Source organism: Episyrphus balteatus, chromosome 2 (genome assembly GCF_945859705.1).
Source record: "Episyrphus balteatus chromosome 2, idEpiBalt1.1, whole genome shotgun sequence".
Classification (NCBI taxonomy): domain Eukaryota; kingdom Metazoa; phylum Arthropoda; class Insecta; order Diptera; family Syrphidae; genus Episyrphus; species Episyrphus balteatus.
In genome coordinates, this window is record NC_079135.1 from 65,679,076 (window position 1) to 65,706,527 (window position 27,452).

The following is a 27,452-nucleotide window of genomic DNA, read 5'->3' on the forward strand; positions in this document are numbered from 1 at the left end:
TTTAAGCTTTGAACGCTTTCTTTTCGCTGTCACAATTCAGTACTCCAACCTTCAGAAAAAAAAAACAGGCAAATCAACTTGTCGATACAGAAAATCCAAAAAAAATCATACGAAAAGTCATTTCAAATCACGTTTTCCTTCTGCTCAGACCGGCAGTTGTTGTGAATTTCCATTGGTTATAATTATAATTATTTTTTCTTTGTGAAATATATTTAATTAAAACAGTGAATCAAATAATTTTCAACGTAAGTTTTAAAATTTTTTTGTTATTTTTATAATTTGTGTTAATAAATTGCAAAAAGAAAAAAAAAAACCAATAACCTCAAATTCTTATTAGAGATAGATTATTCTGGAATCTGTCATTCTGATAAGGCTTGTGATTATATTTTCTTGTTTTTTTAATTTAAAAGAATATAATGAAATAAAAATGATATGCGAATTGGTCAACTGCAATTCGTGAAATATGAATTCTCTGTTTTGATCGAGAAATCCATTCAACAAGCATGTCATAAATGTAGGTAGTATGCAACTGATTACATTATAAAAGCATGTGCTGCATCAACTGACTTGATTGAAATGTATGTTGCATTTTCTCAAAGTCAGAAAGGAATCGTTTTAAAGAAATCTAAAAATTCCATCAGTCCAAAGGGCATCTCGAAACTCCTGATATTTTTTTTTTCTCTCATTTTGTGTTATACACATTCGGATATCATTATTTCATCATGCAAAGAGAAGTTATATAACAACTGGAAAAGGAGTTTTTTGTGAAGAGCAAAATACTGACGTTTTTAAATGAAATTCATTTCAAACCCTTTCGAGTTAGGTAATGTTTGTGTGGAATTAAAAAAAAACATTATTTCAGATCATTTATAACCTAAGTTTAAGCTGATTGGGTATGGCTAAAAAAATGCAAGAAACGATGAAAGAAATATTTCGCGGTGATAGACAGTATTAGAGGATTTTAATCCTATGAATTAAATACAATAGTCTTATGTCGGAATGCTTTAATAAAAAAAAATCGTTTTCATTGCGATTTTTTGTTCAATAAATCATATTCGGCACATTGTTTATGACAAGTACATAATCGCCTCAAGATCGCATTGAATTCAATTTTTTTTTTAAGGAATTGGGTATTATTTTCAAGTTATATTTCGTCGCTGATACGCCAAAGTCTTAAATTAATCATTGATTAATTTAAAAAAATTTAAACTGGCTAATTTTGTAAGCTAAATTCAGAGCCACTCAGGCCTACGGCAGAGTCCTGTCATGCCTTAATTATTTATAATGTTAAAAATATCTAACCTAAATGTATACTTTTTATCTTTTCATGAATAAATCTAATGTAATCTAATCTAAAATATAAAAAAATGTATGATACGCCAAAGTCATAAAACTGCATATGGTTTCCTAAGCACTTTGGTGACTTTGTCGTAGCACCGAAGACGAGAGATTCTAAGGACATTTCTTGAAAATAATTTCTTGATTTTCACTGAAGCGAAGGCGCTTTATGTTTAATTTTATGTCTTGGCAAGAGCGCAGGTTTTCAGCATTTACCTTCGAAGGAATGGCCTAAGTTCACCTTCATTATTTGCTGCATTCATCGATTTCGCACTTCTCTAAGGGCCATTTGCTGAATCGAAACTTAAATAATTTATGTTGAACATAAACTCTTGTTCTCTACTTTTTCCTCTGCGTAAACTATCACATAAGAATTTATGTTGAACATAAATGCTTAAGTTTCGATTCAGCAAACGGCTCTAGGATCATTTTTGCTATCTCTTCTCACAAAGAATAGTTCTTTTAGTTTGTTGGTTTATTTAGGGCGATTTTGTTCACTAGAAGTTGAACATAACTTGAACAACTAAGAGCGGTTTTCTTCACTTTTTATCAACTTGCCTCAAACTCCGCAGTTGATCAACTCCCAAGTTGATATCAAACTAACAGTTGAATGGCAAGTTGAGAATTTGTTTTTCTTCACCTACTTTATTTTCAACTAGGAAGTTGAGAATCAAAAGTTGACCTACTTCGATATTCAAAAAAATCCTTGGGAAATTTGTGACATACATGACAGTTTCAAATTTAGATTTAAAATAATTTTGACGGTTTAAAAGATTCAATGTTTTTTAAATCAAAATAAAATAAAAATTTGTAATTTACCGGTTGTTTTGTTATATTATGGCACAAAAAACTAATAAACTGCCAAAAATTGTTTATACGGTTGAAGAAGAAAATTGGCTAGTTATTAACGTCCTAGAGTTTCGTGATATTATAGAAAATAAGAAAACCGATGGTGCTACAAAATTGGACAAAGACCGGGCTTGGGAAAAAATTACAATAGCATTCAATGTTGCTCCTCCTAACCAGGTTAATCAATATTCTTTTGTTATTGGTCATATCATATCAACTTTTATTCGCATTTTAGGAAAGAAGTTTAAAGTCAAACCCTTTGCTGCAGAACAGGCGTCGAAAATGCAACCGAGACAAGGAAATAAACTGTAAGGTAGCCAAAATATCCGACGAAAGGCATCAACATTCAAAAGCAAAACACGCCATTGAAATGGAAATATTGAATAGCGAAAGAGAGCGGTATAAGCAGGAACATAAGAGAGCTGCGGCGGAAGTTGAGCGAGCTGCATTTGAGCGGGAACGAGCCGAGTTCGATAGAGACCGTGCCCTTATCGAATTGCAGAGGTCAAAAAATCAACTGGAGTATGATCGCGAGCTCCATCTACTTCGCATGAACAATTTAAAAAATGTACCCATGGAGCAACAACAAACTATAGCCCCAACAGCAGCATCAAGAAAACAATATTTATTTTAAAAGTTTTGTTATATTTATTAATACCTTCTTTAAATACATTTGAAGAATTTTAAAGTTTGTGTTTTAAATGTTGTGGTTTATTGTCGACCTAGCATTGGTTGGAAATATGATTGAACCAATCGAGAGCGGGCATTACCAACAACAGCTGTTGCTGCTTGAGATTGAGTTGGAGAAGGCACACATGTAGCGGAAAGCATTTCTGCAAACCCATGTATTTCTGGCGGTGGCTGTAATTCCTTTTCGTCGATTGCTATGTTGTGTAACACAGCACAAGCAATAATGATCAATTGTATCGTCTCAACCCTGCACCTTAATCCTGTTGCCAACACTGGAAAACGCCTTTTCCAAATTCCGTACGAACGCTCGACACAATTTCGGGTACGAATTTGTGATTCATTATATAAATTTTCAGCATCATTTGATACATTCTGGAAAGGCGTCGCAAGATACCTAGTATTTGCATAACCAGAGTCGCCAATTATAATAAAATGCTCAAAATCACCTCTTTCAAATCGTTGCTTTAAATTTGATAAATTGAAAATTCGCTGATCGTGGGTTGAACCCTTTGAAAGAGAGATTTAGAATTTAAGTTTTTATTCGAATCCAATTACTACTAGTATACAATAAGCAAACCTGCCAACGAGCAACAATATCTATGATTTTCAAGTCTGCTGCGGCTACTGTCTGAACATTTAGAGAGAACCATCCCTTTCGATTTCGGAAGAGTTCTGGGTCAGTTCCGCCTGGTGATTGTATGCGGACATGGGTACAATCTATCGCTCCAATTGTTCTCGGAAACTTGGCTATTGCATAAAAATTTCGGGCTGCTTCTAATCGTTCCATGCGTGTCTCAGGCATACGAAAGAATCGTGGAGCAAGATTGGCAATTGCTTGTGAAACTCTTTTAAGGGTGCGATGGACAGTAGCAATGCTTACTCCAATAAAATCTGTAACTGCCAATTGGATTGATCCGAGTGCATAATATCGCAAAGCAATCAATAATTGGGTTATTCCTCGTAATTCACGTGATCTTAGATGGTAATATGGTGACAGCATTAATTTATTAAAAAATAGAAGAATACCAATACCTTCCTTCGTTGCAAGGCAAAGAATCTTCTATTAGACTCAGCACCATCAATGTGGTTGGTTTCGAAAGCCGGAAACGATAAATAAAATCGCGGTCATCCCATCTATCAAGTCCAATACGTGGGAGCATCTTATATTGTCTTCTTTCAATTCTTAAATTTTCTTCATTTTCACTGTCTTCGTCTTCTGAAGAAGACGATGGCCTATCTTCCCAAAAATATTTTCTTCGAAACATAATGATTTTACAATTTACGTGGTGAAAATAGACAATTTATTTAAAACAAATTAAAAAAAAAAAAAAACAAATTCAAATTCTGACAGAAAATCCCGAGTTCATGCTGTAAACTTCTAGTTTTTCGGAAGTTGAGAAAATCTAAAGTTGATCAACTCTACAGTTGAGAATCGAAAGTTGAAACTGTCAACTTTGAGTGAAGAAAAACAAAATCTCAAGTTGAGAATAAAAATCCTCAAGTTGACTTCAACTTTAAGTGAAGAAAACGGCTCTAAAAGTTGACGTTTTTAACTTTCGATTTTCAACTCGAGAGTTTATCAACTTCCAGTTTTCTCAACTTCCAGAAAAAGTAGAAGTTATGAAGCAAACTTGAGGTTTTGCATAGAAAAATTTCATGTTTTATTATAAATTTTTGTTTTAAACAATTTATCGTGGTAAAAAAAATTATTTATGGGCAAAATGGATGTTAAATAATGAACTGAAATGGCTCGTAGAACTTGACAGATTTATTAAGCAATCAAATAATAAAAACAGAGGCGGCGCTAGACCAAAATGAGGCGTGTGAGAGAGTAAATTTGCGGGGCCCCTAGGAAAATGATTTGGACTATCATTTTGAAAAAAAGGATCAAATATTCCGTCCAAGTTCAAGTAAAAAATTGTTATAATAAACTTATAGGTTATCATTTCAATGTAGATGAAAAACAAAATGCACGACTCGATCTCACGAACTTGTTCTTAAATTTCAAATTGATTTAATTTTTTAAACTTTTTATATAAATAAGATTCGTTAAATATACGTATGTAGATATCAGAAAAAAAATTAATTCGTTCATCAACGAATTTTTTTTTATCCATACAAAGTATTTTTAAAATCATTACAATACAAGGAAAAATTAGACAAAAGGTGTTATGCAAATGTTTATTAACAATAGGAATTAATGACTCAGTGATGTCAAAATAAAGGTTATAACATCTTCTTTCAAAATTGGGAGGTCTGCCGGATCGAAGCTTGGCATTTCACCCTCAAGCCTGTGGGAACGTTAGAAGTGAAAAATGCTCCTAACTTTAAAACAGACTGCATGACCTAAGTTCCATTTCCTGACTTTAAAGACCTCTGGTTTTCAAAAGTAGACATTATTAGCTTTAATTCGAGATTAAATTTGCCTTTTAACTCCATAAGTTCAACGGGGCGCAGCGTATTATATGAGACTTTTTCCTGAATTTTGTTCGTAGTTTTGCACATACTTTGGGTCGTTGTTAAGAATCTATCAAGCTTTTTCCAAAACACCATTTTGTATTTTAATGCTAATTCCTTAACTGTCGACCAACATACCAAAAAACGCACTTCCATCGCTTCTAACCTTAAAGCAGGCTGCTTTATGAAACTGACAACCTTTGACCCGAAAAACATCTGAATTTGAGAAGATGGCATTACCTTTAATTTGACACAATACACGTTTCTGCAGTGGCTGCCCTGCCTAACAAAATCTTGATGAATTTGAGCAATTTGATTTACTAAGGCGCATTTGTAGAAAAAAAAAATCAAAATCGTTAGAAACCGTTATAAACATGTTTCGGAAAAAACTATTTTAAGTGAAATTGGTATGAAATTTTGCAGAAATTATTTATCTACATTCCAAATTTCAGAAAAATTTAAATGTAACATTTTCTAAAATTTGACTATTTAAATAAAAAATAAAAATCAAACTTTCTTCATCAAAATATAGAAACTAATAAAAACTAACACTTGATTGTTTTTTTTCATAAGATCGTTAGTCATTTTTGAGTAAATTTTACTTTTCTAAAATTGGATATTTATTTTATAATGTAAAAACTATTACTACTAATCTGCTCCATTTTACTTCTTTTTGCCTTGATTCCTTTGAAAACCGGAAGCAAGTAGACTGTGTGTTCACAGACTTTAGTAAAGCCTTCGACAAATTGTGCCACAAGACTTTAGTCCACAAACTAAAGGCCTTAGGATTTAATGACAAATTTTTACTGTGGATTTCGTCATATTTAAAGAATAGAAGTTATACTGTTACTTTCAGAAATGAGCAATCGGACCAATTTCATGTCAACTCTGGTGTTCCACAAGGTAGCCATTTAGGTCCCCTTTTATTTATTTTGTACATAAATGACATAACATCCATTATAAAAAACTCGTCTGTTTTAATTTACGCTGATGACATTAAAATTTTCAAAATTATAAACTCAATTAATGACTGCTCACAGCTTCAAGAAGATCTACATAGATTTAGGGAATGGTGCAATATTAACCGACTTTATTTGAATATAGACAAATGTAAAACTATGTGTTTTTCACGCAAAAAAACAATTATAACTTATAATTATATTTTAGATTCTTCTTCTCTCTGTAAACTTTCCGAGTTCTCTGATTTAGGAGTTATTCTTGACACTAAGTTGACGTTTACTGACCATTATAACTTTATAGTAAAAAAAGCTAATAAGATTCTTGGTTTTATCAAACGATTTTCTCGTGATGTGTGTCCTCAAGCTTCTTTATATTTCTTTTGTTAGACCTGTACTTGAATACGGCTGCGTAATATGGGCTCCTTACTATTCTGTTCATATAAATAGACTTGAAGGTATACAGAGGAGGTTTTTGCGTTTTTGCCTTAGTTTTCTTCCATGGTCCCAAAGATCCATACACCCACCCTATTCTCACAGACTCCCTTCACTTTTACAACATAGAAAATATATTCAGCTTTGTTTTATTGTCAAATTAATCAATGGTTCAATAATATGTCCATCAACTCTGTGTCGTCTAAATTTCAGCTATAGTCAAACTAGCATAAGAAGACAATTTTCTTTATGTCCGATTTTCAGCAGAACAAACTATGGTGTGAATAGCCCATTAAATCAATTGATTTCAGTCTTCAATAAAAAAATATTACTTTTTGATCTCATCTGTAAACGACAATGTCAAAAGCAAAACATTTAAAGAAAACTTTTTTAACATATTATAGTTATTATTTATTTTTTAGGTAAAATTTTATTATTAAAATTGTATGTACATAAATAGTTTTAAATTCTAACGTTAGGCTATTAACGGATTAAATAAATAAAATTCTTGTTTTTGCCAGTTTGTTCTCGGCTTCTTTTTTAAAATAGTTCCTATGGCTAAAAGTGAACGAAATTGAAATGGGACCACACTGCAGCCACCAGCTTTCCAATACAAAAAGAATTATCAAAATTGATTCACTCAGTCCAAAGTTATGCGGTAACAAACATAAAAAAAAAAAAAAAAAAAAAAAAAAAAAAAAATACAGACGAATTGAATACCTCCTCCTTTTTGGAAGTCGGTAAAAAATATCAATTGAATCAATAATTGGAAAAAGGGAATAAATCCATCTCATCTTATTATTGGCAAAACGCAAATAACTGCATAACTTCTTTATTTGACGGTTCTAAGAATGTGGTTAGGCTAGTCTCACGTTAGTCTTAAAATTATTTGAAAATTGACACTTTTCAAACAACCTGTAATATCGCTGAGTGCTATATTGACATACAACATTAAAATTTATCAGTAGGAAGAAGGAAATTGTTTCTTTCTTTAAACTATTGTTTTTTAAAATCACTTGCTTATGATTTCCATTAAAAAAAGAGGCCGGAAAAAACCAAGGGGATTTCCCTTCTAGATGCAGGAAGATATACAGGGTGATTCAGGAGTAATGTGCCAAAAAGCTAGAGCGTGTAGGTTAGGTCGAGACAAGAAAAAAATCGTATGGGGCGGCGAGCACCCCAGACATAAAAAGAAAAATTCTCAGGTAAGTTTTCAGGTGTTATCAATGAAAAAAGTTGATCAACTCAGGGTGAATCCAATACTCTATCACTTTATTGCATCCTTATTTAAGTCTGAATGTTTAAAAAATAATTGGCTAGTGGTTAATGTTTCGTAAATTAATTTATCAACAAGTCCAGCCACGTAAAAACAGAAAATGAAGAGTTTTTTTTTAGAAAAAAGAATTTTTGGGTTTTTGTTAATTTCTCGAAACTGACAAGATATTTCTTTGGCGCCGGGTACAAAGGTGTTAAGTCAGAAAAGGTGATTTTGAGAAAAGTGAAATTGAAGTTTCAATTTTTGTTTGTAAATCTGAATACGATTATTTTGAAAAAGTAATGATGCAGAAACATCATTTATAAAATCTTTTCTAATATCCATATGCTGTTAAGCAAAAAAAAAATTAAAAAAAATTGTGTTGACTTAACACTTTAGAGCCATTTAGTCTTCAAAAATAAACTTGGTCCAAAGGTGTTATGTCAAGAAAAATCTTTGTTTACATTGATAACAAAGTTTAATTTATAAAAGAAGGTTGGAAATATCAATGTGATTAATTACCAAATGTGAGAATTCTTTTTGAAATAATATAATACCATAGAAAAATAGTTTTTCGTTTTCTGTCTTCTTCTTGACTTTACGCCCTAGGATCAAATTTTTCATTTAAAAATTAAAAATAAACGCAAAAATAAAGGAGTTAAGTCAACTTACGCCCTTAGTACCACACAATTTAAAAAAATTTTGACTTAAACCCTTTGTACGACATCATTTCTAATGGAAGGAGATACGCTAGAGCTATGGCGATAGGACCAAACGAAATAGAAAAAAAAACTGACTAAAGTCCAATAAAAATCCGAAAATCGATTTTTTTGGCTTAACCCCTTTGTACCCGGCAGCAAAGATTTTTGAATCTGGTTTTCTGTTCTTGTTTTAAAATAAATAAGAGCATCGAATTTTAAAAACTAAATTAGTACTTAATTACATAAAATTTTGAAAAGAATTAGTTTGAAATTTTTTTTTCCCAATTTTTTTTTTTCAAAATTTTGATTTTAAAAATTAATTTTTCAAAAACTGTTCCATTTTATGGCTTTGTTTAAAATTTTTGTAAGAGAATAGGGTTTTGGCTTTACAAAAAGGTATACCACGTATTGATTTTGATTTCTAATAATTTTTTTCCAAAATAAGTCAATTTTTTTTTAAATTGCCCCTCCCCGCTAAACGAGGGGGGATAGACCCCCCTCCCATACGATTCCGCAAAACGTGTTCGAATACGCGATTTCGAAAAGCGAAAAATTCATTTTTAATCATTTTTCAGGAGATCAACAAATTGGCGGCGGAAAACAGGGGTCGAAAAACCGCACACGATTACGATCATACGTTAACGTTTTGACTATTGCTCTCTCTATTTAATCAGCAGAAAAAGAAAGGGACACATAGCAACCATACGTTAACGAACGTATGCCGTAGTTCGACCCCAGAAAAGTTCTAAGTCCTAATTTTAAATTGGTACAAAGTGTAAACAGTATATATTAATTGCGAGCCATAGCGAGAAAACAATTTTTTTACAGGAAATAAAGTTGGCCCATTCTTAAGCTCTATACAAAAAATTATTTTATCCAATTTTAAATACCTTTACAAAATTGAAAAATAGAAAAAAGAGAAAAAAGTTTTTATCACTGAGATTTTGTAAGAAAAAATGTATGGGTAAGGCTAGGAGGAGGTTTCATCAAACTCAAATTTCTCCCTTCCTTTAAATTTGATTGAAACGATTACGTCCTATATTTAACGCCTCGAAGTATATAATTTTATTTTCCTTTATTTTGTTCAATTACTGTAATTGCGCAACAAATAATTTCGTATTTTGTTTTTTTGTGAAGTGCAGATGTAATTTTTCTTGGTGAGTTCTTAAGCGATACGTTTTTTGTTTTAAGTTTTTGAATGCGATTTGTTGATAAATAAATTAGGTAAATAATAGTATTCTAATAATTGTATTCATTTAACGTGAATATCAATGTGTAAATTTTCTAAATAAATTTATAAATTGTCTTGTGTTGAAGGAGGTTTCGGCATGTTTTGCGTAGGAGGTTTAGTCAAAATGTAGGAACATCCTTATTTTATTCTTATAGTACGTTTTAGCTTTTTTTCATATTAAAACCTGTATAACCTTTCAGTGAAAATAAGAAAAAAATAAAAAAGTAGGTATCCTTATCCTGATAAGACATTTGATAAGTTAGCCATGCTTGAAGCAGAGGCTACGTTTAGTTGCTGGGGTCCCGGAGCAAAACTAAATTTGGGCCCCTTTGCTCTTTATTTTTCTTTGTAAGACAATGTAAGTTTACTTTTATTTTTGTTTACCTTAGGTATTAAATGTTACGGGCCCCCACCTATTGTGTGGTTGGTTAGCCAAAAAGGCCCCTAATTTGAATTTCTTATGTTCCTGGTGATTCGTCGATAAATAATTTTTCGAACTGACGGAACCTCCTATGGCATGATGAAACCTCCTACTTAAAAGTCGGAACCTCCTACAAGGTAGGATGTTTCATCACTTTTTCTTTATTTACTAATTTACAATAAACTTTGATATGGTTAGTAATTTACTTACTAAAATTTGTTTTTGAATGAGCTTAAACCTTAATAAAAAGCATTTTATGTAAAAAGATGGCTATTTATAAAAGGAAGTTCTTAATTTTTAACATGTCCGTTAACGTGTCAAAACCTCCTCGCCCTACCCTATACATTTCATTATGTTTTAAATTGAATTGGGAATCTTAAGGCAAACATTTTAGATAATCCAAGGTGATTGCAAACTAAATATGTGCTTCACTTTAGAAAAAAAAAAGTTAAACAATTATCTTAAATTGTTTAATTTTCTTTTTCTATCGAGTGGAAACAAGCCAATTTCAATTATTTATTTTTGTTTGATTGTTATAAATAAAGACATTTTCATTTGGCACCCGCGGGGCCCCTGCAAGCGCGGGGCCGTGTGCGGGGGCACACTCCGCACACCTCTTCCGCCGCCTCTGAATAAAAATCTAGGTGAACATCACTCATGGTTGCACTTTACATTTAATATCAAAACATTAGTTTAGATAATTATAATTCATCAAATGAATCATTAACATTTCCCGCCGTTTTGTACTTACACACATTTACATAAACATATAACTTGTATTTACACAAATATACATATACATATAACTTTAGAATTTTGTTGTCATACGGCACATTCAAACTTTTGCAATAAGAAAATTATTTGCTCAAAATTCGAGTTAAAATAAAACAAAATAAAGTTAAATGCCGATTTTAAATTATTGTTAAAACAAATTTCACATTTGAAACACAAAAAATGCACAAAATATAAATGACATTGATATAAATGACATTGAACTGGCAGTATTTGTTTCAGCTGTCACAAATATCTTAGGGATATTTTTAAAACTGAAAGTTAGCCAACTTTTGTTTTATAAACTCTAGAGTTAAGAAAAAAATAGTGAACAAAATAGATTCTCAACTTTTGTTTTAACTCTCGAGTTTGAGTCAACTCTCAAGTTTGCTAACTTGAGAGTTTGCTTCAATTTGAGCAATAGTGAACAAAATCGCCCTTAGTATTTCAACTAAATAAACGAAAAACAAAAAACATAGTACCTACATTTAGGGCCAATTTTTCAATAGTCAGTTAAACAGTCATTTAGTACTTATTCCTAAGGATAGAGAAAAAATCAATTTTTCAACAAGCAGATAAAGCTTATTCCTAAGAATAAAACTATCTGCTTCTTTCAGAGACGAATAAAAATTATTCTAAGAAATAATCTCAACAAAAATATTGTGTCAGTTGTCAAAGCTGTTTTGAAAGAATTTAAAAAAAAAATACAGTGGAACACAAGAAAACAAAAACAATCATGAATACAAATGACGTTTAATTTTAAATATTTTTCAATTTGACAATTTTTTTTTGTTATTCTGTAGAATAAATTATTCTTGATTGAAAAATTCATTGTTTTTATCTGATTGTTTATGAGCCTAATAACTTTATTCGTCAAACAGTTAACTGACTGTTTATTAGAAGATTGAAAAATTGGCTCTTAGTCTTATTTGTTATTTATAACTTTTTGACGTGTTTAGAGTACAAAGCAATTGAAGCAATTAAAAAACAATAATTTAACAATTAAATCAATTAAAATAATTTAATTTTAACAAAAAAAAAATATAAACAAAATAAAATAAAATTATGAAAAATAACAGATTATACAATTAATTGTGGAATCTAATAAAATATATAATTTGACGTTTAAAGCTTTTAGGTTGTTTTCGGACTTCAGTTCATTTGGCAAGGTGTTGAAAATTTGCAAGCCTTTGTAGAATAAACAATTTTGAGCAGCTCTTGATCGAACGAATGGGAGGCGAAAATCGTTATGGTTTCTTAGTGCAAAGAATTGAACATGACCCACATAGTTAACTAAACGAGACAAATAAGAAGGCATTAGATTATTTTTAATTTTAAACACAAACATTCGTCAAGATTCTTTGTTTAACATTAAGCCACATTAACATATCCAACATATAACGTATAGGAGTATAAATATTGCACTTTAAAGTTGTTCGCATAGCCTTATTTTGAAGAAGTTGAAGTCTATTTATCATCTCTTGATTGCACAAAAACAGAATTGAGGGATAGTACTCAAAGTGAGGTTTTATTATCGCGTTGAATATGTTTATGGCACTAGGCGTGTTTTTTTGGCAAAGCTATCCGCAGTAGGATTTCCCAAATATCAACATTGACCAAAAATTCATATGCACGCACCAAGAGAAAGGAAAACATAAATGTATACACTTCATCAAATTTCTATCCGCAGCTTGGTTTAGCTTCTATTCCTATCGGCAGCTGCGTGTTGTTTTTGTAATGCATGTAAACACCAACTGCGGATACGGATAGCAATGCCGAAAAAACACAGCTACTAATTTTTGAAATATTTTTACGAATTCTTCTGAGTAAATTTGTCTTTTTAGATATTTTCTTTTCAATGTATGTAGTCTATTATGTTTCTTTAATGTTAATTTATTGTCTATGACAATACCCAGGTACTTCATTTCAGAAATTATTTCTAGATTCGTTATCAACTTTTAAGTTAATCGCACTGTCATTCATCGTGAGACGTGAGCATGAAATGAAAAGCAAAATAGTATTTGAATGGATCTTTTATAGTTAGTTTATATTAGGGTATAAACAGATTAAAATTTAAAACAAATTTGTTTTCCATTATTGGAACTTCTTCTTCTCCATTATCGACGATAGTCATAATCTCGGATGGGGTCACAACTCTCCCACTCTACTGCTTCACACTACGGCTCCGCATGTGGGGTTCGCCGGGTTGACCTCAGGAAACGTCGGCAGGCTTCTCGATTTTGAATTGTTCCATGTCTAAGGCCAACTGAATGCAGTTGTCGTTGCATTTGTCTTCTCCATGAGTTCTTAGGCCTGCCTCTTCTTCGCGATTGCGTTGGAACGTCGTAAGCGATCGCCTTTTGAACTGGGTTCTCAGGGTTTCGTCTTTGTACATGACAGTACCAGCTTAAACGGTCATGCTGTATTTTATCCAAAATGGTGTTTTTGACGTGAAGGCTTCCTCGGATTTTCTTGCTTCTGATTCGATCAAGCTTTGTTACTCCTGCTGTCATACGAAGCATCTTCATCTCAGCTGCTGTCAGTTTACTCTCATACGTTCTGTACATTGTCCAACATTGTGAACCGTATGTAAGTGCTGGGCGAACAACTGCAGTATAGAGCTTTCCTTTCAGTTTAGGGGGCATTTTTCGGTCACAGAAGATGGCAGAGTTTTCGCGCCACTTCATCCACCCTACACTTATTCGGTGATTGATGTCGTCATCACAAGAAGCTTGGTTGTTGATCATAGATCCAAGATATTTGAACTTTTCGCACTTGGGAAGTGTTGTTCCATTCAGGTAAATGTCCGGAATAGGGCCGTCTGGGTCAGAAAATGGACAGCAGAGATATTCTGTCTTTTTCGCGCTTATCCGGTACCCACTTCCTTCCAGAACATCCACCCACACATCAAGTGCTCGTTGCAAGGATGTTGGATCTTGACTTATGATGGCTCCATCATCAGCAAAGAATAACTGATTCACTTTCGGATCCGTCACTTTTCCTTCAAGCAGGAAGTCAAGGACTGTAATAAAGAGCAAAGGACTCAGGACGCTTCCCTGGTGCACACCGACTTTGATTGGGAACTCTTCGGTGACTCCTGCGGGGCATTTTACCTTCGTTTTTACTTCCTCGTACATGTCCTTGATCATCCGCACGTAGACTTCCGGAACCCCTCGCTGTCTCAGGGACACCCATATCAGATCTCGTGGTTGTCTATCGAATGCCTTTTCGAAATCAACCAGCACAATATGCAAATCCCTTGAGGAATCACGGTGTTTTTCCATTCGGATTCTTAAACTCTGTATGGCATCTGTGGTTGATTTACCCGAGACAAACCCGCACTGGTCATCAGACAGCCGTATTATTTTTCGCAGTCGGCCGTCCAAAATCCGCTCAACGATCTTCATGGTGTGTGACATCAGCTTAATCGATCGGTAGTTATCACAGTTTCGTGTGTCCCCCTTTCCTTTGTAGATTGGGAGAAGGAAACTTTCTCTCCACTGATTTGGCATTTGGTCACCGCTAATGAGTTTGGAGATGAGAATCGTGAGCCATTTACACCCAATGTCTCCCATCTTCTTCCAGAACTCAGAGGGTATTTCGTCTGGACCAATAGCTTTTCCTTTCTTGGAGTTTTTCACCGCCACGCTAACTTCTTCGACTGTAAGGTCGGGTACTTCGTCTAAATTAGGTTCGGCTGTTGGAAAGTATATCCTGGGAAATTGCTCATTTAGGAGTTCATCACAATACTGTCGCCACCTGTGGAGAATTTTGTCGTCATTCACAAGTAGTAGGCCTTGAGCATCGTTAATGAACTTTGGTGAACGTATTTCCTGAGAATTCCTTCTCCTTTGAGCGGCAATTTTGAAGATGGCTGCACCCTTGTTCATCTTGGCATGTCGCAGTTCCTGGAGAGCCTGGTTTGCATCAGCAGCTGGATCAGATATTTCCCCTAGCTCGCGATACATGCTTTCCGTACTCTCTGCTTTATGCTGGGCGCATTTCTTCTTGGCTTCCTTCTTGTAGCGCTTGTAGTCCACTTCGAGTCGTGCTTTTTCATCTCTATTATGAGAGGGGCATTTGGACCAAGCTTGGAAAGCGGTCTTTTTCCTTGATATCACTGCTTTGACTTCATCGCTCCACCACCATGTTTCTTTTTCCCGTTGGTAGTTTCCTTTTGATGTTCCTAGCAGTGACCTCGCCTTCGACAAGCAAGTTCGTTGCAGAGAGTCCCACATATTTTGTACTCTGCACTCTTCGTTTTGTAGTCTGCTGATGGTTCCGCACAGATAATTTCTCATAACAGAGATGAATGCATTGCCTTTTCCTTTGTCCAGGTTGTACCACTTGATTCCTCCGGTAGCCTCTCTTTGTTTGTTTGCTGCCTTCGTCTCCATAAAAAATTCTGTCAGTAGGAGACGGTGTTGCTGGGCGATCGCTTCTCCTAATATCACTTTGCAGCGGCTTCATGAAACTAGATACCAGATGGTAGTCGATCTGTGTTTCATTTCCACCACTACTATAAGTGATAAGGTGTCGGCTTTGTTTAATGAACATGGTATTCAACACTATAAGACCATGTGACCTGCACATGCTTAGAATTTCTTCACCAGGAGGGTTTCTAGTTCCGAATCCAAGGCCACCATGGCAGTCCTCATAGTCTTCGTTGCCGTTCCCCACATGTCCATTTAAATCTCCACCCACAAACAAAAGCTCTTCCTTTGGGATGTCTTTAATGAGGTTGTGGAAGTCTAGCCAGAATGCATCTTTTTCCACCTGCTCACATCCAATTTGGGGAGCATATGCACTGACTATATTCCACACCTTTCCTTCCATCACCAGTTTAAGAGACATCAATCGGTCACTGGACTTCGAAATGGCCAAAACGCTTCCAAGAAGCTTTTCCGCAAGGATGACACCGATTCCGTTTCTACCTTGCTCTGTTCCGTAGTAGAACATCTTGTATTGTTTTGTCTTGACGTCTAAGAAACGGGCTCTGTTTCCAGTGTTTCGCCACTTGGTTTCTTGGACGCACAAGATGTCCACTCGCCTCCTCTTCATCATCTCTTCTAATTCACAACTTCGGCCGTTCATGCTACCCACGTTCCAACTCGCGACTCTCAATTTTCTTCTAACCTCGTGCATTACTTTGCTAGCCCCCGGAATCCGTATAGCTCTGACCCGATTATTTCTAATCGGTCCAGGATCAGTACCGTGTGTAGCAGCGGTACTGCCTGGCGGGGTAGTGCTGTTCGTGTTAGCAAGTACTTCCATAATGCTCGAAATTTTTCGGAAAATTTCGCGAAACGTTTTTCGCAAATTGTCGACACTGGCATGCTCCTGATTTTGTAATGTGATCGTCTTTTACTACGCCGGTGATCTCCAGTCGCCTAACCCAAGGAATTGCATGCACGCTTAATGGAAAGCTCTTAGATGTTGGTGTGTGTCGCTAGGCTCACCTTGATGTTATTTTGCCTAGATGTGATTTGCTCCTTATAGACCTGTGCTCTGAATATGTCGGAGTAGCTCGTATAAGGGGTTCACCAAGTAGTTCGGCCTAACTGGAACTGGTGACGCTACCGTTGATTCTATAAATGAATTCTTCCGCTACCGTCAATTGTTGGGAGTGCCTTGGTGGGAACACTCCTTCGTTGGGGGGTAATTAGTAGCAACAGCCTACTCCGCTTCGACCTGTCGACCATGGGAGGCCCTTCTGCGAAAACAAGTTTCGCGATCGCATAGCTCTTAGCTTCATAGTAGTAGTCACCGTAAGCCCATCCGCCACGACAAGGCTTACCCCCATGGATGGGTTTTCCATTATTGGAACATTGAAAAAAAAAAACAGGTTGCAAAAATCCGAGGTACCCGTCCGTTTACCCATAAAACAATTTTTAACTTTACAAAACCAAGCATATTAAAAACTATGTATGTTTCAAATAATATTCAACACAATTTCATATTTTATGCTTAATTCTATAAACATTAACACTTTTTTAATGCAAAAACCACGTAAACGCGATTCAATTTAAAAATCACTACAATTGATTTGTTTTCATCTTTATTTATTTGTTTGACATAGAATACGTCAACTTTTCATTTGACAGAACTCATATTTTTGCCGGAAGAAATTCTTTGGGCTAAATTTGTCAGGGTGGGGAAATTTTTTACTCTCTCGTGAGCGCTCTCTTCTACACAATTTTTGAAGTTGGGAACAGACTCTGACCAAAAATAATCAAATATTACTAAATTCGGCAGTTTAAAACTGAGTGTGGAAAGGACCTAATATGAGTTGAGAGTGTTGATTTGTCAAATTACATGTTTTGTTTACAAGACAATTCAAACATTTTTTTCTCTTAGTAATCAACGGAAAAATAAAAAAAAAAAATGGAAGTTTTGAAATGTCATGATTTATTTCGAATAAAAAAAACAACAAAGTTAAATAAAATAAATGCCACTTCAACCATTATTCGTTTTGATAAACAATATTTAATTGATCCCAATTTCAAAATTTATTCTTAATTTACATCTCTCACGCACGTAACTACTACTATACTCTTCATCCTCAAAAAGATGTTCAAAGTAGAGCTCTTGATTTCGACCGGGTAGTACCCGTCCTCACAAATACCCGGGTACTCGGGTACCCGAGTTTTCGGGTATTACTCGAGTACCCGGGTACCCGGGTATTCGGGTACCCGAGTAGTTCGGGTGCCCGGGTACCCGGTAGTTTCATGTATTATAATACCCGAGTACCCGGGTACAATAAAGCCATTTGTTTGTTTTATTTGGAAGCGTTTGATTTAAGAGTATTAGGGCTATGGGATCTATGATGGGTGGAAAATTTTTTTTTTACCAAAAACCAAAAATGGTTGGTATATTCTAAGCTACAATTTAAGACAGTAAACACTAACGTTAGGTGTGTTTTTTTGTTTATCTATATAGATTTTGACATCGGTATTTTTGAAATCCATGCAAACATTTGGCACCACTGTACATACACTTTGGCAGCTGTCTGTCAAAAATGTTGCTGTTGTTTTTTTTTTTATTTTAACTCCGAAGTGGGGAGGCCATTACATCCATGTTGAATACAAAAACAAATTTTCACAAAAAAAACAAAAACCATTTGTATGGCCATGGCATCCATGTTGGATTCAAAAATTTTTTTTTCACAAAAAACGAAAAATCATTGGTATATTCTTAGCTACATTTTAAGCCCATAACCATTAACATTAGTTGCGTCGTTCTTGTGTTCTAAGCGTTTGAAGGTAGCCATATTGATTTTTTTTCGATTTTTAAAAAATCAAAAGTGGAAACTTTTTTATTTTTATTTCAAAGTTTTCGAAAAAACTTTGGTAATTTTATGTATACTAGCCGACCCCGCACTCAAAATTCGAGTGCCAACTGTAACTTTTATTTATGCTCAAATAAGCACACTATATAAATCACTTTATTTACTACTAAGAATATGCAACACTTAATTTTTTTCGAAATTCGAGAATGTTTTCGAAGGTTCTCGTCTTTGCTTTTAGAAGTTTCCACTTCCAGAAGGGAGAGGGCGTGGTTCAGCACATTTGTTTTTGTTTTTGTTTTTTTCCTCAATTTTAATTTATTGTTTTTAGCTATTTCGGTAAAAAAAAATAAATAAAGTATACATATATTCTGCACATCTAGATAAAATTTCCTATCGTTCCGTATATAATTTATGCCCCTTCGGTTTTTGTGGGCCACGTATTTTGTACCACAAAATAAGTGTTTGCCGTTTTATTATATGATATTTGTTCAACAATGTTATCAGGATCCATTTAAGACTTTGATCTGAAAAATGCATTGCGTATATCTCGAAATATTAACATTTCAATACAACCATGTCAAACAAATTTTTGATTATTTTTTTCTATGAGAGCTTTTTTCAAACCTCATTTTCTCCGCTTTTTTTTTTACTTAATATTTTGGAAAATTTTTAAGAATCAAAATAAACAAAATGAAAGGTATCTTTGCACACGGCAAGGACCCTTCTCCGGTGGGCATAGTTTGGCCACCCAGAGGAATGGAGACGATGCGGATATTGCATCTTTTGATTTTTGCTAGTAAACCAGGTTAAAACTCTTTTGACGACAATTCTTCGCTTTGACTGGAGAACTGCTTTGAATTTTATTTTTGCCTTCAATGTTATACCTATGGTGTGTTATTTACCGTTTAAAATGCTCAGTATCAACAATTTTGCTAACAAATACTTTTTTTTCTTTTGATACCCGAGTACCCGGGTACCCGTTTATTCGGGTAACTAAACAACCGGGTACCCGGCTACCCGAGTAATACCCGAAAACTCGGGTACCCGGGTACTCGGGCGAGTACTCGGGTATCCGGGTATCAAGAGCTCTAGTTCAAAGCGATTGAATTTGATACGCAAAGTGCAAATAATTCTTTGCAAATTGGCAAAACTTTGCGTTTCAGAAAAAGAATTTTTGTTTTACTTCTCAAAAAAATAATTCCTCCTTTACAAATTGGAGTTTGGTGAAACATTAGGAGTTCTTCGTAAAATTAGACAAAACATAACAATGAACTGTGCAGTAAGAGTGCATGATGTTGTTCTGAAACTACATTTTGAATATTGTTGCAGCTTACTTTTTTTGTATGCCATCAATACCAAAAAAAAAGACTTCAAGTACTCCAATAAATCAATGAGAGTAGTTTTAAAGTGCGATAGATACACCCCAATATTATCTATGGTTGAGTCCTTGAACTGAGTCCTTGAACAATTTTAATCAAAGACTATTTGTTTATAAAATTTAAAATGGTATTATGCGCAATATATCTGCGAGAAAATGTTAGCATCAACGAAATCTCATAACACAATCTAAGAAACAACAATGATTTAAGAATTCAACGCGTATGCAAGGGGACAAAGAACAATGTAGTATATGGGATTTCAAATATTCAACAGCCTTCCTGACTCTGTTAAAACTTCAGAAACTATATTTGAATTAAAAAAAAAAAATTAATTATAACGTTTAAAATGTTCATTAATATTATGTAAAAGTGTTAAAAACAGCAAAAATGTAACTTACATCAAGAAAATTTGTAAAATTGTACATAAATATTATCTTTTTAAGGCACAGGTTGCTAAATAAAACTTTAAAAAACAAAGAATTTGCAATGTTAAAGTTCAATGTTGCAAAATGCAAAGTGTAAAATGGTTGGTGCAAAAGGGTCCAGATTCTGATGTAAGGCAAAAAGGCTCTCGAAGTATTATATAAACTATATAAAAATACCGTACTAATCACCTTTGTTGAAAAAAAATTATTTATGAAGTGAAAATATTCTAGCGTCCGCCCTGTCAACAATAATCCCGTTCCATTGGAGATTATGAGTAGATCTAGTACTACAATTAACACATGATCTTCTACATAGAGGAAGGAATACCTAGAGACGCGACTTCGGTTGGTTTTTCTCTTCCACCCTACAAGCTGCAATGAGAGGAAAAACTCCACAGTGCTTATATGTGGTAGTTTTCCCGTGCATTTTAAATGGCACCAACACATTCAACTGTGGAGTTGAGCTCAAAACAATTAAAAACAATTTAAGTGCTCAGTAGGAAATAAATTCATAAAAAAATAATATAATAAATTCAAAACACGAACCTTTTTTTTTTATTTCTGTACATATTTATTGAAAGGTGGGTGTCTGGAGTGAGCTATTTGAGCTATTCAAGTTCATGTACAAACCAAAATCATGTTTAAATTCAAAATTTGTGAGGACATCTACTGGTGAAAGGAAGGTATTAAACGAATTGTACTTTTCACACGTATTCACAGATAGGAAAACAAGAGAAAAATAAGAGAGATTATCTGAAATTAAATTTGCGGGTGTTTTAGGTAAGGGGGGTACGAGTCGGCTCTCTAGGTATTCCTTCCTCTATGATCTTCTACTTGAGAAGATAGAAATGTGTAGTTGTTGTACTAGATTTCTACTCACGAGTAAACTACCACCTCCAATGGAACAGGGCTAATAGTCAGAAATTTTGATCAAGAATTTTGATCAAAAGAATTTTAAAAGAAAATCTGAAAAATTACTTACTGCACAATCCATACCACCAGAAAAAAAATGAATATTTTCGTAAAACAGAATGTTTTTATTTAAAGTTTTTTTATTGAAATATAAGAAAATATATTTATGTAATTCAATTCTCTCTCTATTTAAAATTGTTTTAGTTTTAGTTTTTTTTTTATGAATTTGTTCCTTAAATAAGCGGGCAACATTTGTATCGATTCCTCTTAAAAAAAGGACAATTTTCCAAAATTTCGTTGTTTTGGAACATTAATTTTGTTTTCACAATAACTGCCAGAAATATGTTGACAGGAAAATTTAAAAAAAAATTATTTTGAAGCAAAATCTAAAGTTTGGAAGGCAAACTTCTACTTTTTCTGAAAGTTTATAAAATCTCGAGTTGAAAATCGTCGTAAACTTTGGGAAATTCAAAAGTGTGAAAATAAAAATCCTCAAGTTATGTTCAACTTTTAGGGCCAATTTATTGAGCCCCCATTAAATTTTGAAATTTATCGTTTTAGTTAAAAGCGTTGTTAAACTATTGACGCCTTTAAGTATACATCATTAAAAATTCATTTAATTCATCCTTCTTTAGTTAAAGTCCTTACTTTTAATGGTAACTTTAAATTTAAAACTCTGTTAAAAATATCCTAGGGATTTTTTTATTTTTTTGAAAAATTAATTTGTCAAAATTTAATATTTGTCAAAGTATAATAAATAGATACATAGATTTGAATTAAAAGGTTTAAATGAAGAATAATAAAACAAATATAAAAACTGGTCCATAAGCGAGGGTATCAAAATGTCAGTGTGTACCAAAAACTGATGCAATTGCAATTTTATGAGATGAAAATATTATCCATCAACGCTTGTGTTTCTTTGAAGTGGAGAAGATGACTTTGTATATTGTGCTGTTTTGTGGAGTAGATCCATTAATTTTTTTGAATTTATGTCCTTTCAAAATCTTTATCTTTAGTGCAATGTTGAAATAAAATGAAAACAGGCTATAAGTCGTTTGTACTAAAACGACAAGAAAACGACTTGCCCTAGGAGCGCCAATTTGAATTAATTTTGAACTTTATAACTTCGTAATTCTCTCCGCTCTTCGCCAATTTTCCTTAAAGCACGATAATTGCTTTACCAGAACCAGAATTTTGGCGTCCAGAGAGATTCTTTTCTTGGGTCGTTTTAGGACAACGCATTAGGAAATTTATGTCATAAATATGTAGATATGAATCTTATTCGATTCTTAGCAATCGTCCGCTTGACGCGTGAATACACCTAAAAAATCTACAATAGAATTTCCAGTTGATAAAGGTGCATAAAAGGGGAGCGTATCGGAATCCCGCTTTTTAAAATCCCGTTTTTCGAAAATCCCGAAAAAAAAGTTTCAAAATCCCGTTTTCTAAAATACCGCTTTTTTAAATCCCGTTTTCTGAAATCCCGCATTTTAAAATCCCGTCAAATCCGGAAAATCCCGATTTTTTTACAAAATACATGCTTAATTCACAAATAAAAAAATCATGAGAAATAGACAAAAAATTAGTAAACTGATTTTTTGCCCACACAATATGTACCTTCAACACATAATGAAAACGGTATTTCTTTTATAAAAATATAAAATGATTAAAGCCTTAAATTGAGTTCACAAGTAAAAGAAATTTCATTTATTTAAATATCAAAATTGTTGAAATGCATCCAAATATAAGTTGAAATATATTTAAATGAAATTTCTTTTGATTATGTAGTGTGTACTTAATTTAAGGTGTTGTGATCATTTTATGTTATTATTAATCTATGGGATTATCACGATTTGATTGTTCTTCTGAAACTTTAAAGTAAATATTAGTTTGTTAATTGATTTCTTTTTAGTATCACATTCCTTACTTTTTCTTATTTTTTTATATATTATATTTTTTGTTAAAGCTTTTAATTAAATGCGTTTAGAACAATGTCTCATTTTTTAATTTGTTTTAGTATCCCGATTTTGCAAGCAAAACTAGTTGTTTTATTTTAAAAAATCGCGCGATTTTTTAAAATAAAACAACTAGTTTTGCTTGCAAAATCGTTATAATAAAAAACGGGATTATAAAAATCGGGATTTTAAAAAGCGGGATAATGAAAAACGGGATTTTAAAAGCGGGATTTTAAAAAACGGGAATATAAAAAGCGGGATATCGAACCCAACCCGCATAAAAGCAATATTTATTCAGAAGTAGACCGATACAACACATACATATAACTTCATTGAAATCACATCACAAAATTTACACAAACATATTAGGACTAATAAGTTATTTCAACAATCCTTTAAAGAAATGTTATCTAATTTTTCGATGTTTATTCCTCCTGTGGACTATTTTGTTTTCTGTTTCAATTACTGCTTAGCTCTTTTGAATCACAAATTGTTTCAATTGAAATAAAATAATAAAATAATTACAGTAATGACATTTAACGCTAATGGAGAGTGAATAAATTCAAATCATATTTAAAACCTCCGTTAACTCTAAAAATCCCTCTTAAAAGGTCGAATTTGGTGTTTTAACTAAAACTACTTTTAAATTTAATGCTCAATTAGTTAATGATGCCAAACTTCAAAAAAATACTTAAAAGAGACTGAATTAAACGAAATTGGTTTTTAATTTTAAAATTAACTTCTTTTTTTAATGGCGATTTAAGTTTAATGGAGAGTCAATAAATTGGGCCTTAGTGAACAACATCACCCTAAATGCCTTACCTTACTGACATTAAAAAAACACGTTTGTTGAAATAGTTTTTGCACTCGGAAATTAGCACTTCTAATACAAAAAAAGCAGCCTCGCAGCAGAATACCATCCATAAGACTAATTCGGCCATCATGAAAATCATCAACGAGAACGTCATCATAATTGAACTTTTTGTATAGCCGTTGAAGATTCGGTTGTTGTACTTCATAGTTGAATATAGTTTCCTTAATTTGTCAAGAAAATTGTACATACATATTTTACACACTGGACCCAAAAAAGCAACAAATTTTTTTGTATATGGTTATTAGAGAATTCCAAATTCTTGCCAAATTGATTCAATTCAGTCGTTCACTCAAAATCTAATTCATAACAGATTAAAAGATCATTCGACATATAATGTAGAATGAGTTTTTAAATTTTTGCTTTGCTTATATTTATTTTATTTTTATTTATTTCTACTTATTTCAGATGTATCGCCTGCCAGCAACAATTTCTCGTCTCTCCGTTGCCCGCCAATATGCTGTGCGCCAAATGTCAAAGGACGTTAGGTTCGGACCAGAAGTACGTGCTCTTATGCTTCAAGGCGTTGATGTACTAGCCGATGCTGTAGCCGTTACTATGGGACCAAAAGGACGCAACGTTATCATTGAACAGTCATGGGGTTCACCAAAGATCACAAAAGATGGTGTCACCGTTGCTAAGTCAATTGAATTAAAAGACAAATTCCAAAACATTGGCGCCAAATTGGTACAAGATGTTGCCAACAACACTAACGAAGAAGCTGGAGATGGAACAACTACAGCTACTGTTTTGGCCCGCGCTATCGCCAAGGAAGGTTTTGAGAAAATCTCCAAGGGTGCCAATCCAGTAGAGATTCGTCGTGGTGTTATGATTGCAGTTGATGCTGTTAAGGACAATCTCAAAGCTATGTCCCGTCCTGTAAGCACACCCGAAGAAATTGCTCAGGTAGCCACAATCTCTGCTAACGGAGACGTTGCAGTAGGAAACCTCATCAGCGAGGCCATGAAGAAAGTGGGACGTGATGGTGTCATCACTGTTAAGGATGGAAAAACCTTAACCGATGAACTAGAAGTAATTGAAGGCATGAAATTCGACAGAGGATATATTTCGCCGTATTTTATTAACTCTTCGAAGGGTGCCAAGGTTGAATTCCAAGATGCTCTGGTATTGTTTTCCGAGAAGAAAATCTCCTCCGTTCAATCAATCATCCCATGTCTTGAACTTGCCAATGCCCAAAGGAAACCTTTAGTGATTATTGCTGAAGATATTGACGGAGAAGCCTTGAGCACCTTAGTGGTGAACCGTTTGAAAATCGGTCTTCAGGTTGCAGCTGTAAAAGCTCCAGGTTTCGGTGATAACCGCAAATCCACTCTGACCGACATGGCTATTTCTTCGGGTGGTATTGTCTTTGGTGACGATGCTAATTTGGTGAAGCTGGAAGATGTTCAACTCAGTGATTTGGGAAAAGTTGGTGAGGTCGTTATCACAAAAGACGACACTCTTTTGTTGAAGGGCAAGGGCAAGAAGGAGGACATTGACAGGCGTGTAACCCAAATTAAGGATCAAATTGAAGAAACTACCTCTGAATATGAAAAGGAAAAGCTACAAGAACGTCTTGCTCGTCTTGCTTCTGGAGTAGCACTCTTGCGTGTTGGTGGATCCAGCGAAGTTGAGGTGAACGAAAAGAAGGACCGTGTTCATGACGCACTAAATGCAACCCGCGCTGCTGTTGAAGAAGGTATCGTTCCCGGAGGTGGTACTGCCTTGCTGCGTTGCATTCCCAAATTAGATGGCCTTAAAGGTGCCAACGAAGATCAAGTAAGTACAATTCTATACATATTTATTCTATGCATATTTGTGCCCTTAATTATGAAAGTGGACTGAGTCACTCCTAAAAATGCCATCAAATCTAGCCTAAAAATAATTATAATTTAAGGGATAAAGTTTATTTGAAACCGAAATTGCAGTAAATAAACTTCTTTATTACTCCTCTAGTGATTTCATAAAAGAAATATAATTAAATCGTTATAAAAAAAGTTTTTCTTTAAACAATGCAAAAAGTGACTTAGTCCACTTTCATAATCATGGGCACATTTATTCTGTGCAATTCTATACATATTTATTTTTGCATTATTTAATTCTTTATTTTTAGAACATGGGAATTGATATTGTTCGTCGCGCTCTTCGTATGCCATGTATGACCATCGCCAAAAATGCCGGCGTTGATGGTGCCATGGTTGTAGCTAAGGTTGAGGTCAAGGACGGAGATTTCGGCTACGACGCATTGAAGTCTGAATATGGAAACCTCATCGAAAAAGGTATCATCGATCCCACCAAAGTTGTGAGAACCGCCTTGACTGATGCTTCCGGTGTTGCTTCCCTCCTAACGACAGCTGAAGCTGTTGTCTGTGAATCTCCCAAAGAAGATGGCGCTCCTGGTGGTATGCCTGGTATGGGTGGCATGGGAGGCATGGGAGGTATGGGTGGAATGGGCGGTATGATGTAAAAGCAATAACCACTGACCATCCAGCGCATCACTGCTTACTTTATACATAAAATGTACTTTTTGTTTCATTTTATTATTTTTTTTTTGTATTTTTAAAAACAAATTCCGTTTCTTTTTTTACGTTACTTCCATTTATTATTATACATATTATATATGTAAAAACAGAACAATTTTATTTTTGTTTGTAAGTGCAGCAAGTCGCAATTGGTTGATCTTAAGACTTACATTAGATTGAGAAGAAGATTTAAATCATTCGACTGAGTGTGCACTTAAGTGGGAGTTTCTTTCAAGAAAAATAATAATAGATTTTAGTTACCTGTTAATAAAAAATTATAAAACGTGTTTTTAGAAAACCTGTTAAATTGCATTTATCTTTACGGGTTTTTTAGTTTATACGAAAATTTAATTGTACGTCTTATTTCGGGACAAATAAAATTATATAATTTTTAAAAATAAAATTTGTGTTTGATTTTTTATCATTTGTTCTCAAATTTATTGCTTGTCGTTTTCGAAAAGATTTCATAAAAAAATAATGAAAGTCCCAACATCAACTCCGACTACATACTGAGGGGAGCAGCGAGTAGATACCTTCAAGAAGAAAATTTCTTATCAAAAATAGAATGATTTTTTTAAGGCAAGAGCAGGACTTTTTTATTTGAAGGGTATATTCCCATCAAACAACAGAAAACGTGTGTACCTTATGTAATATGGGAGAAGACAACACATTTATCCACTTTTTTAGAGTATGTCCTGTATTGAAAGAACTACGTATATTACAGTACGGAAAATATGGTAAATATACGGCTGAATTCAGAAACGCATCACTGCTTTTGCATCACGACTTTTTGTATGGAAAGAAAACACTACCTTACCTACAAAGCATCACGTTTGCACCAGAAATATTTTTGAAGCGTTAATGAATTCAGCCTACTGAATGGCGAAGGAAACTGGAACTCACTGATAAAATACTCTAACTATTAAATTTCGCGCCGAACTAGTAAGAGAATACAATGGCTAGAACAACAACAGGGTTAAAACCTTGCTCCGATCG

General features: G+C 33.8%; 2 protein-coding genes across 3 annotated transcripts; one reads left to right on the top strand and one right to left on the bottom strand.

Annotated features, from left to right (window-relative positions):
• Positions 1-109: 109 nt before the first annotated feature.
• Positions 110-26,859, top strand: LOC129910751 (heat shock protein 60A). The gene is made up of 3 exons (XM_055988257.1): positions 110-245; positions 24,343-25,713; positions 26,048-26,859. Exons 2-3 carry the CDS (start codon positions 24,343-24,345, stop codon positions 26,399-26,401), a joined length of 1,725 nt encoding a protein of 574 aa, XP_055844232.1. The 5' UTR covers positions 110-245; the 3' UTR covers positions 26,402-26,859.
• LOC129910752 (putative nuclease HARBI1) lies at positions 2,830-4,406 on the bottom strand. 2 transcript variants are annotated; one of them, XM_055988259.1, is made up of 4 exons: positions 3,910-4,406; positions 3,444-3,851; positions 3,345-3,384; positions 2,830-3,024 (listed from the first exon to the last, which is right to left on the bottom strand). In XM_055988259.1, the coding sequence occupies exons 1-4, from the start codon at positions 4,140-4,142 to the stop codon at positions 2,899-2,901; spliced, it is 807 nt and encodes a 268-aa protein (XP_055844234.1). In that variant the 5' UTR covers positions 4,143-4,406; the 3' UTR covers positions 2,830-2,898. The 2 variants fall into 2 exon arrangements, with proteins under 2 accessions (XP_055844234.1, XP_055844233.1); XM_055988258.1 differs by having other exon boundaries at positions 2,830-3,384; positions 3,455-3,851.
• Positions 26,860-27,452: the final 593 nt, after the last annotated feature.

What these genes read in the sequence shown, in the direction of transcription:
- LOC129910752 (XM_055988258.1), bottom strand. Translation starts at nt 4,142, where the DNA reads ATGTTTCGAAGAAAATATTTTTGGGAAGATAGGCCATCGTCTTCTTCA. An exon ending in TTGCCTTGCAACGAAGGAAG is followed by an intron (nt 3,852 to 3,909) that starts GTATTGGTATTC and finishes TTACCATCTAAG; the next exon opens with ATCACGTGAATTACGAGGAA. An exon ending in ATATTGTTGCTCGTTGGCAG is followed by an intron (nt 3,385 to 3,454) that starts GTTTGCTTATTG and finishes TCTCTTTCAAAG; the next exon opens with GGTTCAACCCACGATCAGCG.
- LOC129910751 (XM_055988257.1), top strand. Translation starts at nt 24,343, where the DNA reads ATGTATCGCCTGCCAGCAACAATTTCTCGTCTCTCCGTTGCCCGCCAA. An exon ending in AAGGTGCCAACGAAGATCAA is followed by an intron (nt 25,714 to 26,047) that starts GTAAGTACAATT and finishes CTTTATTTTTAG; the next exon opens with AACATGGGAATTGATATTGT.